The sequence below is a fragment of the Megalobrama amblycephala genome, linkage group LG15 (genome assembly GCF_018812025.1).
Source record: "Megalobrama amblycephala isolate DHTTF-2021 linkage group LG15, ASM1881202v1, whole genome shotgun sequence".
In the NCBI taxonomy this organism is placed as follows: domain Eukaryota; kingdom Metazoa; phylum Chordata; class Actinopteri; order Cypriniformes; family Xenocyprididae; genus Megalobrama; species Megalobrama amblycephala.
In genome coordinates, this window is record NC_063058.1 from 26883258 (window position 1) to 26899528 (window position 16271).

At 36.8% G+C, this 16271-nt stretch overlaps 1 protein-coding gene across 2 annotated transcripts; it reads right to left on the reverse strand.

The window, feature by feature from the left end:
- Positions 1-5006: 5006 nt before the first annotated feature.
- LOC125247764 (N-acylneuraminate cytidylyltransferase B-like) lies at positions 5007-14466 on the reverse strand. 2 transcript variants are annotated; one of them, XM_048159237.1, is made up of 9 exons: positions 13931-14466; positions 13269-13411; positions 12205-12360; positions 11155-11288; positions 9984-10078; positions 9735-9906; positions 5975-6140; positions 5675-5853; positions 5007-5264 (listed from the first exon to the last, which is right to left on the reverse strand). In XM_048159237.1, exons 1-9 carry the CDS (start codon positions 14116-14118, stop codon positions 5151-5153), a joined length of 1347 nt encoding a protein of 448 aa, XP_048015194.1. In that variant the 5' UTR covers positions 14119-14466; the 3' UTR covers positions 5007-5150. The 2 variants fall into 2 exon arrangements, with proteins under 2 accessions (XP_048015194.1, XP_048015195.1); XM_048159238.1 differs by having other exon boundaries at positions 5007-5853; positions 13931-14450.
- Between the last annotated feature and the right edge of the window lie 1805 nt (positions 14467-16271).

The following is a 16271-nucleotide window of genomic DNA, read 5'->3' on the forward strand; positions in this document are numbered from 1 at the left end:
TACACACTGAGCAGTGTTCATTTCATCTGGGCTAACCCATGTGGGGCCTCCATGGAAACCGTGGACAAAAATGTCTGGGCCCCAGTTAGGCAGTCCAGGTGACACCCATCTGGGCCCCACCATGCTGTGCTGGCTGGGATGTTAATTACACCAAAACAAAATACAAAACTTTCAAAATCACTCAGCAGTGTGATTATTTTACTGAGTGATAGGCAGTGGGTTCAATCAGTGACATTATAACTACATTTGCTATGCGTCTACATTTGCTACATATGTGTATTGCTTCCCTTCACCTCCTCAGCCTGCTTCCCTTAGTGTTTTTACACGTAGAAAAGGCGAAAATATATTACACCGTCCATTCCCCCCCCCCCCCTATGATGAGTTCCTGTTGCAGTTCTCGATTCAGCATAAATGATCTACAATGGCGACATTTTTCACAATCATGACAAAAAATCAAAATACTGCCCTAAATTCACTAGCAGAAAGGCAGCACGATATAAACAAACCAGAATAGAACTGAACACGGCGTGATGGCACCTTCACATTCTCTATATCTATCGCCTCGATGGCTTGCAAGTCTTTCAATTCAGTAGAAAAGTTGCTTCTCTTCATAACATAAGGATGTTATAATGTGATCATGTCAACTGCTTATATTTTCATACAGGCACGTGCACAGGTAGGGCTCAACCTGTGCAGAGCACATGCCATTTTTGTCCTTTCACTCCGAAGTGCCCTTTTTTGGAGGTGTTTTATTTTCTTTATTTTCTTCAATAAATCAATGCTATTGGTCACCGTTTACATCTGTCTGTGGTTTACAAATATATTTGGCCTAATAAAAGTATTAAAACGAGCTTGTGACAAAATCTTTTTGGATCCGCTCAAACTGTCAGTCAAACCTCTTAACTCCGCCCCCTGAGTGCAGCGAACTGAAGTTCCACAGCAGAGCACAGCTGAACGTCTTGCAACGGTAAATAAATATCTTGTTGTTTGAGTAAGTAGGCTACAACGTTGTCTTTTATGAAAGAAACACTAGTATGTCTATAAAGTTTCATATTTTATACATTTGAGGCCTGAGACCGGCGGCGGAGAGAGAGAGAGGGGGCTAGCATTTGCCATCTAAGTTAGTCATCATAGCCAATAGCCTACAAGCCTTAAATTGCCTGTGCATACAGTACAGTAGTATTACATATTTTATAAATTGAGATTTTGGCCAAACGTATTTTACAACACGAAAAACTGAACGCTCATAACCTAATGATGACGTAGCATAATGTGACGCCGTCGTTTTAATGACAAATTGCACATTTGCACACATTCGCTGGTCAAAAACCTGCCGTAACTGCATTTGAGTTTGACACAAAGCGACTGAGTGATCCTCGTCAGCTAGGTAAAATATATTTCTAAGAAATTTGTTCTTTGATTTGTGATGGCTATCTGCTGATACACTTAATTCATTAACATTTACGTTAATCATATTATAGAGAATACGAACCGACGTCATGCCGTGTTGCATGCCGGGGCGGTGCCGCCATTTTGACAGGATCGCCCCCTACTACTTGCACTGAAATGAATACAGATGCTTGCTTACCTTTTGTTTTGTTTCTGCCATTAAGTGGAACATTCACATTTTTAAGGGTATCGTTTTCAGGGAACAGAAGCTATTTTATAGCATCGCATGATAATTTTATTTATTTTTTATTTTTTCACTGAAGTTTTGTAGAATTTCGTTTACAATGTTCATCTGTTTACGTGTCGCACACTGGACGCTCGCTGCTGCTTCAGCCATCATATGAATATCCAAATAAAAGTATGTGTTCAACACGCTGAGAAAAATCGATTCATTCATTTATTTGTTGGAAACGTTTAAATGATGCTTAAAAAAGCATACTGAGTAGGCCTACAACTGTTGTCATTATAAATATACCTTTCCACGATCCCAGAGAATCAGAGATTATGGGTCATTCAGCGGACAGACGGACACGAACACACTGTATTTTTATATTTATTTCAACAGATGACAAACAAAATCAAAGCCCTAGGAGCTTGTCAACAGTTTAGTAGTGAGTCCTTGCAAGGGCACCTTTTAAAAACGCTGGCTTGGTGTATTATGATGACATTATATTAAAAGATGTGGAGACGAGCCCTGAGTATGAACGCAGCACGTTCTCCACACAGTATGCTTTAACAGATATGTACAGAATCTTGTGTTTGTCTCGGTGCATTAAGCGTTTCTTCATTCTTAAAAGCATTTGAATGTCCCCGTTCAAGTTCTACTAATTCACGAGCGGAGTGAGAGTCAGACTCGCAAAAGGTAATGTTAATTATTAAACCAAAAATTTCAAAAAACACTTAGCAATGTGATTCTTTTATTGAGTGATATGCAGTGGGTTTAATCAGTGCCATTACTAAAAGATTTGCCATCCGGCGTCTTCTCGTCATCTCCTCGACCTGCTTCCCTTGCTGTTTTTACACGTAGAAAAGGCAAAAAACGTTGCTCATTGTCCAGTTCTCTCTCAGAACGATTATCAGAGTTACTATCACCATTATCGATGCAGCATTAATGACATACAATGGTGAAATTTTTCACAATCATGACAGAAAACAAATTACTGAACTAAACTCAATGATGGAAAGGCTGCGCGATCCTGTCAAGATGGCGTATAAACGAAGAAGTTACCCAGAACTCAACGCGGCGTGACGTCAGAATCGTATTCTCTATATATGGTCACACAGTATGGTTAATGTTTACGATGTTAATATGTAGCCTATTTGCTCGCTAGATAATTTTTTTAATCTAGTATTGTATACTCCCCGCTCGTCTTCACATGTATAAACATAGTAAAACATGGTTTTACTACAGTAATGTACAAACTAAAAACATTACAGAATCATCAGGTCACTGTGCTTCTTTATATTTTATCATGCAGAAAGTAATGTGTGTGTATTAATGTGTGTTGAGAGGGATATCCCAGTGGATCACAGTGAAGTCATAAACATCTTAAAGCACATGGCTCACAGATGATTGCTGTATAATTAGTTTTTATTAGCACGGCCCTGTTTTCATATACAGTATAAACATTTATTTATGTAATGTTTACAAAAGGTGTAGGCTATACACAAAAATTGGGACAGAACTAAAAAGTAAATAGCAGTAAATTCATGGTTGTAGGGCTGATCAAATATAACTCTTTACTCCCCTAGTACTTCAGAAATCCCTTTGAAAGGTATACATGTGAATTAAACGTGGCACAATGGCCTTCATCATCACAGTATGCTAATGCCTGTCTAGTGCAAGGGATTCATCAATATGCTGATTGAGGACTGTTGGGACACAGGATGGTTACACCTCAATACACCTCATCTGTACCATTTGCTTCACATGACATGTATGCTTTCAACTACATGCTATGTATCTACTAGTGTTTTTTAACTATCTATGTCATGTTTGGTCTTATCTGACAGCTTATAAACTGAAATGAATGGTAGTGTACTTAATGGAGACATTAAAGTATCCTAATGTACAATCTGGGTATTGCTTAAACATGCACTGAGGAGAATATGCCAATGCACTTCTCTCCCTCTTGATCACCACCCATTTGCCATATCTTGTGGTTTGCTGTCAGTTGGTTTTGGTGTTGGTATTCCACTCATGTATAACAATGCTTTGCTCAGGGTATAAGAAGGAAAGGTAACTGATGTTCGGGGAGAAAGGCTTTAACCCTGCCGCTCCCGCACACCGATGCGTAATACAAGAAAGGCTTTTAAGGCCTCTTCTGCACAGCAGCGCATTATTCGTTACAACTTAGTTTTCTATACAGTATGTTGATCCATTCTGCTGTCTGTATATTTAAACATGTAACTTAATAAATAACTTTGCCTGCTTTAAATGTTTTGAGAATCTTTCCTTTTGTTACTGATAATTTTGAAAGCTAAACTGATTGTAACTTCTGTTATCTAAACGTTCAGGTTAAATCCTACGTTTTCCTATCAATTCTAATAAAGACTTTTACCTTTAATGAATAAGAGGTAAAAAAATAACAACTTTAATGGAGTCGGATTAATTATATTGGAGTCAGATAAGTAACTGAATTATGCACGTCATCCTTCAACTGCTTTTTGTTTCTGATTATTGGTTCAAAATAGCAGCGTTAACTTCCAGCCTTACATGGTCATAATTTTATCATAAGTCTTTTTGTATTTGGTTCACATTTTGGTTAAATAAACTACACATGGGTTCTTACTGCAACTCGCGTCCAGTGGATTCCATTACAGGTGATTTCAAGTATGAAATTTAATTGTAAGCTTGGTGAACAGCTTTGGAGAATCTGATTTCCCATTAAAAGAAATAGGAGCTGTACTTGCATGACTGAAAAAGCTGCTGGAGAAGAGTTTCAAAGATGGCCGCTGAGTGAAGTGACTTGCCTTAAAGGGAGTTTTGATTATATTAGCAACTATTAACCCAATATTAAGAAGGTGAATTCGAAAGCCAGGCAATAGCATAAAGCGGGAGTCAAATTATTATAAAATTGAGTTTATTGAATAAGATTAGTTGCATGTTTTAATGCTCAGACTTCGTCTTGCTATTTTTAATAACCTTTTGGCTTTTAGTAGGTCACCTACATAGTGGTGTAATAAATGAATTATTAAATGTACGAATAAATCATGTGGAAATTAATGAAGTCATAAAACCTGCATGTGTGATGTGTGTGTGTGTGGTGTTTTTTTAATTTGAATGTTTGAAATTTCATGTCAACTGCTTACATTCTCATATATAAACATTTATTTAGGTAATGTACACAACATGTGTGTACGCAAAAATTGGGACAGAACTAAGAAGTAAATAGTAAGAGCAAATTCAGAGTAATTTTTCTCAAGAGTAATTTAAGTTATGGCCCAGTTTAATATCTATAACCTACAGAAGTCTTTAATATCCCTGAAATAGTAGCTTGTTGAAAATAACAAAAATATACATAAAATAACATTTATATTATAAAAAAAACAGAAAGTTTGAAAAACACCATTTATTTGAAGTAGGTAGGAAAATGTCAGTTTCTTTAAAACAAATCTTAATGACCCCAAACTTTTGAAAAGTAGGATATACATGCACACATACATAAACTGAATCACACCTTAAACATTACAGATTAATTTTAGCTGTGTCCTTCCTGATGTCCTCGGACTGGCAAAAATGTAACGCGTATAGTTAATGGAAAACTCCTGATGCACAACACTGTCCTTGATGACACTGATATGAAGACATCTCCCTTTCATACAGAAGAAGATTAAACAAACCATAAAATGGTGTGCAACAAGTAAATGAGTATTGCATATTAATAAATTGTAAATATACAGAGAGAGAGATCAAGTGAAGAGATAAACTGGAACGCAGTTGTGTTTTTGTTAACAGACACGCACAGGTGTTTTAATCAAATTAGATCCGATGTCATGTTATCACAGGGACACATACCTGCTGCTATTATGTTTTTAAATGATTATAACATTATTATAAATGTGTGTTATCCAATGTGTATTGTGTTGCTGTATGGACATGAATGTGTACTGCTGTCTACAAAAATAATTGCCTCTAAGGACAATAAAGATAAAGTTCAACAAACTGACTGTTTAAAACAGAAAAGTTCTAAAAATGAGCCCTGTCAATGCGATTCTGGTGCACCTGTGACGTGCTCTTTTTCTCCAGCGTCAGAATGTACTCGGCAAACTCCCGAATGGCTCCGTGGCCACCGGGTCTCTGGCAGATGTATTTAGCTGCAATGAGATCAGCCACAGGTGCGTCACATGGGACGCCATTCAGCCCCACCTGAGACAGGACATCTACATCTTCAGCTTCTGAACCTGTGAGGGAAAACATCTCAGACTGCTCAATAAACCTTTGATTATTTTGCATGTGGTTCCAGGTTTATTTATACCATTCGTTTGGACCTTTGCATCTCTCATATCAAAATGACACTCTTACCCATGAAGGCCACCTCGTCCCACCGCAGATTTTTCTCTCTCATCAGCCGCTCCACCTCAAGCCCTTTCTGCTGCTCTCCAATCCTGAGGCCACATCTGGCCTGCTGGGCCACTTTCTCCAGGAGACCCCTGGACAGTGGCTCATTCACGCTGGATATGAGGATCACCTAATGAAAGTTATGAAACATGGAAATCAATTTAACTTAATACATGTTCTTCTGATCTTAATGTTGCATGCTACTGAAAATAATAGATGTATGAATAAATAAAATGGATTGTGAATGTGTGTTCATAGGTGTTCCTACACAATAGAAAAAAGTGAAATTAACTGCAGCTGTGGTTACCAGAACTTTACTTTATGGGACTTAAAGGCACAATATGTAAATTTTCGCCACTAGAGGTCATTATTTAAAACAAAGGCGTAGCTTGACGATGCCGAGATTGAGAGCTGAATCGTGGGAGATGTCGTCTTCACCTCACAGCCGGTGGTTTTCCCGCGGAATTGAGCTACTTACTGTAGTGTCCCTGAGGTAAAACTAGAATCATTCGCCGCTATAGGAGAGGAAGAATTATCTAAACTTATCAAATCATCAAAATCAACAACATGTATGTAAGACCCAATGCCGACTAAACTACTGAAATAAATGCTTCCAGAGGTCGTAGGTCCACTTCTTGATATAATTAATTCATCTTTAACACTAGGATACGTGCCAAAAACTTTTAAGCAGGCTATTATTAAACCTCTTATTAAAAAACCTCAACTAGATCCGAGAGATTTAGTAAATTACAGGCCAATCTCGAATCTACCTTTTCTGTCAAAGATACTAGAAAAGGCAGTTTCAACACAGCTGTGCTCCTTTTTAGAAAGAAATGGAATCTGTGAGGATTTCCAGTCAGGATTTAGACCATACCATAGTACTGAGACTGCTCTCGTTAGAGTTACAAACGATCTACTCTTATCATCCGATCGTGGCTGTATTTCTCTATTAGTGTTATTAGATCTCAGTGCTGCTTTTGACACTATCGATCACAACATTCTTTTAAAAAGACTTGAAAACTATATTGGCATTAGTGGAATTGCTTTGGCATGGTTCAAATCATACTTATCTGACCGTTATCAGTCTGTAGTAGTTAATGAAGAGATGTCGTATCGATCACAAGTTCAATATGGAGTACCACAAGGCTCAGTACTAGGACCGTTGCTTTTCACTCTGTACATGCTGCCCTTAGGAGAGATAATTAGGAAGCATGGTGTTAGTTTTCACTGCTACGCTGACGATACTCAGCTCTATATTTCCTCGCGCCCTGACGAAACCTACAAATTCACAAAACTAACAGAATGCATTGCTGACATTAAAAACTGGATGACAAGAAATTTCTTATTATTAAATTCAGAAAAAACTGATATCTTAATCTTTGGACCAAAAACTTCCTCACGAAAAAACCTTGAATACTCTCTAACACTTGACGGGTGCTCCATTAAATCTTCGTCCTCAGTTAGGAACCTGGGTGTGCTCTTTGATACCAATCTTTCATTTGAAAGTCATGTTTCTAGTATCTGTAAAACCGCCTTCTTCCATCTAAAAAATATATCTAAATTACGACATATGCTCTCAATGACAAATGCGGAAAAGTTGGTTCATGCATTCATGACCTCAAGACTAGATTACTGTAACGCACTACTGGGTGGTTGTTCTGCTTGGCTTTTAAACCGACTACAGTTGGTCCAAAATGCGGCAGCTAGAGTTCTTACTAGAACCAGAAAGTATGACCATATTAGCCCAGTTCTGTCAACATTACATTGGCTCCCTATTAAACATCGTATAGATTTTAAAATCTTGCTACTTACTTATAAAGCTCTAAATGGTTTAGCTCCCCAATATCTAAGCGAGCTCTTGGTGCATTATAGTCCTTCACGTCTATTGCGATCTCAGAATTCAGGCCAGTTGATAATACCCAGAATATCAAAATCAACTGAAGGTGGCAGATCCTTTTCCTATTTAGCACCTAAACTCTGGAACAATCTTCCTAGCATTGTTCGGGAAGCAGACACACTCTGTCAGTTTAAATCTAGACTAAAAACACATCTCTTTGCTCTTGCATACACATAACACATTATCAATACATTAACATTTTTTCAAATCCGTTAAAGGATTGTTACGCTGCAATAATTAGGTCGGCCGGAACCGAGAACATTTCCTATAACACTAGATATACCTGTACATCAGAATAAGAATGGCATCTACGCTAATATCAGTCTCTCTGCTTATCCTGAGGTTTGCCGGGTGCTGGATCCAGGCCGTATCCAGATCAGATGGAGAACCTGTGTCTGGACCTGACTACAACGTAGCCCAGGAGACAATGGGCCTACAGATCCAGTTCTGGCTGCATCTATAATTCAGATTTTTAAATCTCCATATCCGCTTACATATATTTATATATAATCTATTTTTAATCTCGATAATAAAAATGTATAATTCAGATTTTGATCTCCATATCCATTTACATATATTATATATATCTTCCAAGGGGTTTTTTCCCTCCTAGGACTTTTTTCCCAGTGTTAGCACGCTGGGTTTTTCTCCTAGGGGTTTTTTTCCACCCCTGGGAGTCAGCCGACATTGGCTTAATGTAGCACCATCTTGTATATGTTACATATTACCACGCTTGCTTGTACAGCTTATTTTTAACCACTTCTCTTTTTTCTGTGCTTCTAATATGTAAAGCTGCTTTGAAACAATTACCAATTGTAAAAAGCGCTATATAAATAAATTTGACTTGACTTGACTTGACTACTTTAACACTGTTGCCGCGGTTTGTTTTTCATGTCCGCAAGTAGAAGTGACCCAGAATAATATGATATTTAGCCCTTGGAATGTGAATTTTACCAGGGGAACCCCGCCAAAAATGCAGATTTTACCCCCAGAACATGATTTTTATTGGGGGACTGTTCCGTGAAACATGATTGGGCTAGTTTTGGGCTAGTTTTGAGTAGCAATTGGGTGGGTTTTGTTGTGGAAACCTGGCAACCCTGTGCAGGTATGACATCACTAGGCGATGCATGGACATGGTCCCTGTCCTGGTTCAAATTGTTTATTTTCTCTGGATTTCTCTGAATCAGTGGTTCGGAGCGTGTATCAAACTGCGAAAGTTACGTGATTTCAGTAAACGAGGCTTTGTTACGTGATAAGTGTTTCAAAATTTCAATGGTTCACCACTGGGGGGCGTGACTTTGGCAGTTTGATACGCGCTCTGAACCACTGATTCGAAACAAAAGATTTGTAAAGCTTCATGAAGCAGTGTTGTGAAATCGTCCATCACTAGATATTGTTGATTAAAGTGTTATTTTGGGTTTTTTTGGCGCACAAAAAGTATTCTCGTCACTTCATAACATTATGGTTGAACCACTGTAGTTACATGAACTGTTTTAAATGCGTCTTTAGTAGCTTTCTGGACATTGAAAGTGTAAATTGACTTGCTGGCAATGCAGGCCTCACTGAGCCATCAGATTTCATCCAAAATATCTTAATTTGTGTTCTGAAGATGAACGAAGGTGTGGAACGACATGAGTAATTAATGACAGCATTTTCATTTTTGGGTGAACTAACCCTTTAAACAAGTACACAAGTCAACAAAATGTTTAACACTGTCTCCAAAAATCGTACATATTGTGCCTTTAAATTTTACCGTTACAATTAACATTTTTATTACAGTGTATAGGTACTATGCCCCATTATTTGTGCCAGCCTACATGACTGCACCTCTATATCTTCTCTCTGAAGCATCTGTATGCCTGCCACGTCTCGAGCATTGATGGCCACAAGGTCCTCTCCTGAAACCGATGTGTAAATCTGACAATTCGTCAAACAGCCAGACACATTACACAGAAACAGCCTGATCGCCGCTTTCTCCTCTTGGCCGAAGTAGCCAAACCTGCAGAAAAGAGCTGCATTTATTTCTTCATTATTGTGTTTTGTCCAGCAGCCACAGAGTTTGTTGAAATATCCCACCTCAGAACCCTCTGCTCAGCGACAGGCCAGTCGATGTCCACGTCGATATCAACGCTGTGCTCAGGCAGCATCTCATAGTAAGCGATCTTGTCCAACTAAAACAAACAGAACAGATCAAAATATCTGAAGCAGAGCATTTGAGGTCATGAGCTCTCATGGGTCATGTTGATTTCTCAATTTACAAAATGTTTTTCTCCAATTAAAGCTGATGGGAAGTGTTGTGAATTCTCTCCTTTTAAGTTTAAAGCTTTTTATGTGTGTGACGTTTTAAGTTTGACTTATGTAAATAACGTAGTGCAGTGTTTCCTGCGTGTATGAGCTCAGCGTATCTGCTTATTCACTATCACTCCAGTGGAGCAGTCAGATCGCACGCTCTCACTAAAGTGCAGCATTCATGCGCAAGAGAAAGTTAATGACAAGTAAGTTTTAATTCAGTGTATATTGTAGTTAATGCAGATTGTTATACTGTATTGCAGCAGTATTAGATTTAGTTCATTATGTTCTTTATGCTTCGCGATCTTTCTGAATGTAATTTGATCCTGTTTAACGAGCGGATTTGTGCCGCCAGCATCGCGGCTAGTATTAGTAATGTTTATCAAAGTTATTTGCTCTAAGTTTAACATTTCTCAGTTGGATCATATCATCCTGTGGTCGCTATTATTACTGCCTGTATTACTCATTACCCTATATAATTCATATTTTGAGGGTTTTGTAATCTTTATTACACTGCAGCTTAATATTGCTGACTCATGCTGATATTACTGTCATATTTATATATCAGTTCGTTATGTAAAGTTGTTTATCATTCAGTTTGTAATCTGTTAAATTGTTGATTATATTTAGAAAATGAATATTTATTTCTGTTATTTTATATATTTCAGAAAACTACCTCAAGTACACTTCTATGTGTATATGGTCACTCTTGTGCAATAAACAGTTCAAATCTATCTGATGACTCCGACTCCCTGACCAGAGTTCTGCAGCGGTCAATAACATATACACCAGCTTTCGTTGGGGCAATCCCCAACAGGAAGTATTTGTGAACATCTTGACATTTGACTTTTACACTTTATTTTAGTTTGTTTCACACACAAAGAAATAATTTAAATTTGATTATAATGACTGAGAAGTGAAGGAACAGGTTTTTCACCATATTTTGATAATGACTCACCTGTTCAAGGCCGTTTTCCAGGGCTTTTCTCGTATAAAAATAGAAAGAGCCATTTTCATAGAGTTCCCCACACCAGTCTTGGCGTCGAGGTCTGTGCGCCACATCGATGTTCAGAGGAGTCGGATTCTTACTCCCTAATTACAGTGAAAAACGTTCAGATGTAGTTCCTGCTATTATCATAGCCACAGGGTTAGGTGCCATACAGATCCAAGATATGAGATCAAAGTATATTAAAGGTCCCGTTTTTCGTGGTTTTTTGAAGCTTTGATTGTGTTTATAGTGTGCAATATAACATGTGTTCATGTTTCGCGTGTAAAAAAACAGTATTTTTCACATTATTTACTTATCTGTATACCGCTGTTTCCACTGTCATAAAAACGGGCTGATGACTTCCTTGTTCTATGAAGTCCCTCCTTCAGAAATACGTAACGAGTTCTGATTGTGCCAGCGGTTCCTGTGTTGTGATTCGACAGCAGCTTAGCGCTCCTTGCCCGGAAAGGTCACGCCTCTTACCATAACGTGGAGATGCATGCGCTCAGTGTTATTGTAAACATGTCTTTAATTTTACCCTATCAATTTGAGCCGGAATCAGACCCGGTGATTGGACTGCAGGATGAAAATAACAGCGTTTCGACGACATGGCGACAAACACACTCTACAAACGCAACTCTTGTGTATTCCTGTGGGCGGAGGTTAGTCAAAAAACTGTTTTAGTGACGTCATTAAAGAAGGAAGTAGAGGGATGTAGTCCAAACTGGCCGTTCGATGTAGGTGACTTCTGTTAAATAAAATATCTCGCTTGGCATTGAACTTTGAGCTTTAAAATTTTACAGATTTTATTTATACTCTAACAACAACATTACACACTAACTAAAGTTTGAAACATGGGATCACGAAGAACGGGACCTTTAATGTGACCTACTTTTGTTTTTTACAATATGATTTTAAGTGAGTGTCATAAACATCAATTGGAAAGTCCTTATATGACAAATTTATACAAAGCAAAAATGTGCAATTGTTTTCTTTATGGGGTTTGTGAGATGTTTGTACCTTTCTCGTTCACCTCCTCCCACCGAAACTGGTGTCTGCGCACCACTGAAAACACGTAGTCACAACCCTGTTCGGTGATCATCTGCAGGGCTTCTCTGATGTGATGAGGGTGCAGGCATGGAGACGTAGCCTGAATATGACAGACGATGTCCACCTCTGAAACACAGAGAAAATAAATGATAAACACAATAAAGCTGCAGGCCTTTCTGGGTCTTAAATGGTTTTTAATAAAGGCTTAAATATTTGACTTCTTTTAATTGTTTGTAATTGATCTATATTCCAGTTCTCCCTCTTTAAGTTACACAAATTCATACTGCTTACTGATAAAAACATTTCGACAATATTTTAAATATAATTTTCTCTTATAATTCATAATTTTTGCTTCCTACAATATTTAAAGTTACATATATTTACATAGAAAATTACATTCAAAAAATTCTTAAAAGATACATGAATTTCAGTAGTGTTAAATATACTATAAAAGTTAACAGGTTTTTAAGCACTGTAATATTCTTTTTCTGTTCAAATTACAAAAAATATATAGTTTCCATGTCAATTCATATATATAACTCAGCATATAACTATATATCCTATTCATGCAGAAAAATTAGCATACATCACATGAAAAAATACTATAGTAATTTATAGTAAATATACAGTAGAGTTTTTGAACCATACTATAGTAAAGTACTTTAATTAATTTGTTGTGCAAATTCTATAGTTGTGGTAATATAACAAATAGTAATATAAACAAATTACATTACCCAATACTGTACTAAGTTTTCAAGAACTATGTGGGTATACAACAATATACAGTACAGTTTACTGCAGTAAAAACTAAAGTAGCCTATACTATTTATTAAACTTGATCAGTACTAGTTAATACTATGCTGTAGTATTCATTAATAAAGTGTTGTAAATACTACAATATATAGCCTAGTAGCTTATACAATTTACTATATTTTACTATATTTTTAATTGAAATACAAAATCTCATCTATGTTAGCAAGTCAGATCCTTTTTTGTTTTGTTTGCGAGGCATAAATGATGAAGGTCTGTCTCACCGGGTCTCAGTCGGATGAACTCCTGGATAGTCTCCAGAGAGCTGGAAGAATCTTTGGAAACTTCAGCACTGCGGCGATGAACTTTCGCGCCCCAGACTTTTGCGACCCGCTCAATTTCATCGTGATCTGTGGAAACCCACACGCTGCCACACATAACACCAGTCATTAAAGACAAGAATTAAGACTAAAAGGCTATTTTAATCTTAGCTAGAAGATGGAAGCTCGCCGCGGAATAAAAAACATAAAAATGCATCCTATTTGCGACATTGAAAAAAAATGCTTTTTTTCCCCCGACTTATTTTTTCCCCCCCGCTGAAATAGGATACAATTAAAAATGTAAGAATTGTGAGAAATAAACTCACAATTGCTGGAAGTAGTTAGAATTTTGAGATTAGCGTTTTATATTGTTTATTCCGTGGAGGAAACAAGATTCCATATTAAAAATAATACATTCAGGAGCAAGTATAAAATTCTGTCCTTGCTAAATACAGATATGGTAACTGTAGCCTAATTTTGAGCTTTAAATACGACCACAAACTTATATCCACCACAAACATTTCAGTTCCCAGTTTAAGTTTGTTTAATACACATATATTGAACAACAAAAAACATAGGCTATTAAAGTCATATTAAACAATTAAGAAAATATAAAGTGTAGTTGCCTGTCAGCGACTCCTGAATCCAAAGCAGCTCTCAGGACCCATCCGATGAGAGGAACACCGGCCAGATTCTTGATGTTCTTCAAAGGGATTCCTTTACTGCCACCCCGGGCCAGAATCAGAGCCGCCCGGTGAGGGTGTCCAGAGGACGAACAACACGAACTCACCTGTGAGCACCTGTTGCTCTCCATCGCCGCAGTGAGGGAACGGAGAAGAGGATGCGGATTGGACACACCTTTATGAGAATAATTTCATTTATTCGTTATTATTAGTTTGATAGACTTAAAAGCATATGTCTAACGATCAGAGGCGTTTTACGGGGCTTCCTCTATGAACAAATAGAAAATCCTTATCTGTCAGATAATCATCTTGAGCCGAGTAAATGGTGCTACTTTTAAGTCTCTCGTATCACTCCGCGATCTCTGACTTCTTTAGTTTAGGCTATCAGAGACGTACGTTAGTGTTTCTTCTGTTTTAAAACGGTCACAGACAGTGAACATAAAAATCTTGATAGATAGAAGCTGACGAGTAGCATATCAAGTTATAATCAAATAAAAACAACAACCCCGTAAGTGACACAAAGAGAGGAATGTAGAATACAAGAGGTAACTTGAACTGTTGTAGGCTAAACATTATTGTTAGGTCTACTAATAATCGTTTTTAATGGTTTAGTTCATTAATAATTTTATATAGGCTATAAACTAGGCTAATATTGTAATTGCTGTCGTGTTCATTATGTAGCAGGCCTACGTTATAATGGACTATTTTTCGACTAGTTACACATCATCATTTATGTTTCACTCACTCGCCACATGAGAGCAGTAGAATGTCACAGGTTTTGCTTAATCAAAACTGAACAGTTTATGTGCTTTATGTAAAATTATTTATAGTCATTTAACTTTGCTTTTTCCATATTCTTTTACTGATAATAACAGATACAAATGTTTAATTATGAATCTCATCATATTTTGTATGTGTTCATCATTTAAATCTAACAACAGATTTAAGGAAAAAGTTATATGTTCTGTTAAAATATGTTATGGTTATGTTTTTCTAGCCTGTCAAGACATTTTGTATAACAACCCAGCTAACAGGGAACGTTTCCATAACTTTCACTAACGTTATGTAAAAGTTTTGTAAATGTTAGAAAAAAACATTTCTAAAATAATGTTTCAGGAACATTCTTATAATGTTTTCATAATTAAAATACATTCTCATAACGTTGAGAGGAAACATTCTTAGAAAAACATTGTTGGAACGTTCTTACCATGTTATTTGTACTTGACTGATGTTCTCGTAATGTTGAACACAAACGTTCTCATAACAACGCTCTTGAAACGTCTTTATCACGTTATTTGTACTTGACTGATGTTCTCGTAATGTTGAACACAAACGTTCTCATAACAACGTTCTTGAAACGTCTTTATCACGTTATTTGTACTTGACTGGTGTTCTCGTAATGTTGAGCAAAAAAGTTCTCATAACAACGTTCTTGAAACGTCTATTTCACGTTATTTGTACTTGACTGGTGTTCTCGTAATGTTGAGCAAAAAAGTACTTAGAACAACATTGCCGTAGCGTTTTTATGATGTTATTAATATTTGCTAAATGTTTTTGAAGTTCAATGTTTTGAATGTTCTTATGTGACCATAAAATTACCCAAATTGGAATGTCCCCCTAAAGTCATATAAGGAACCTTGAACTGCAGCACTTTTATTATCAAAAGAGGACATTTATGTCACAAATGTTCTGTAAAATGTCAGAATTTTTGTCACTTTTAGAGAACTTTTAGGCAAAGTTGCACAAGGTCATGAGAACATCGCCTTCTACGTGTGTGTTTTATAGAAAATTATTAGTTTGGAGTCACCGTTATAGAGGTGAGTGTTTGCTTTAGATGGGCTCTTGATTCTTTAAGTTATAACATTAGTTTTTCTTTGGCTGTTTTAACTGTGTTATCAAGACACGTTAGTTATAGCAATAAATGCAAGGTAAATTCTGATCAAATGAATTGGCTTGGTAAGTGCTGGTGATTTAATTCATGTGATGATTCACTGATCATCACTAAAGCCTCAAACTGTGAATGTATTAACTGCTAGTTTTATTATTTTTTATATTTAATTCTTTATACAGACAAGAGTTTTGAGCAGGGTTCTTTTTTCTAACTTTAACACAGACATCATGAATCAGAAAACAAACAAACAAAAATCTTTTTTGCGACTTTAGTAGCTTGTTTTGTGATGTTCAGAGTTAATCTGTATATCTGAAAATTTTGTCACCATTGTTGAGGATCATATGCAGAATCTTGATGTCTGTGTGAATCTACATGATGCTGTCTGAATCATTT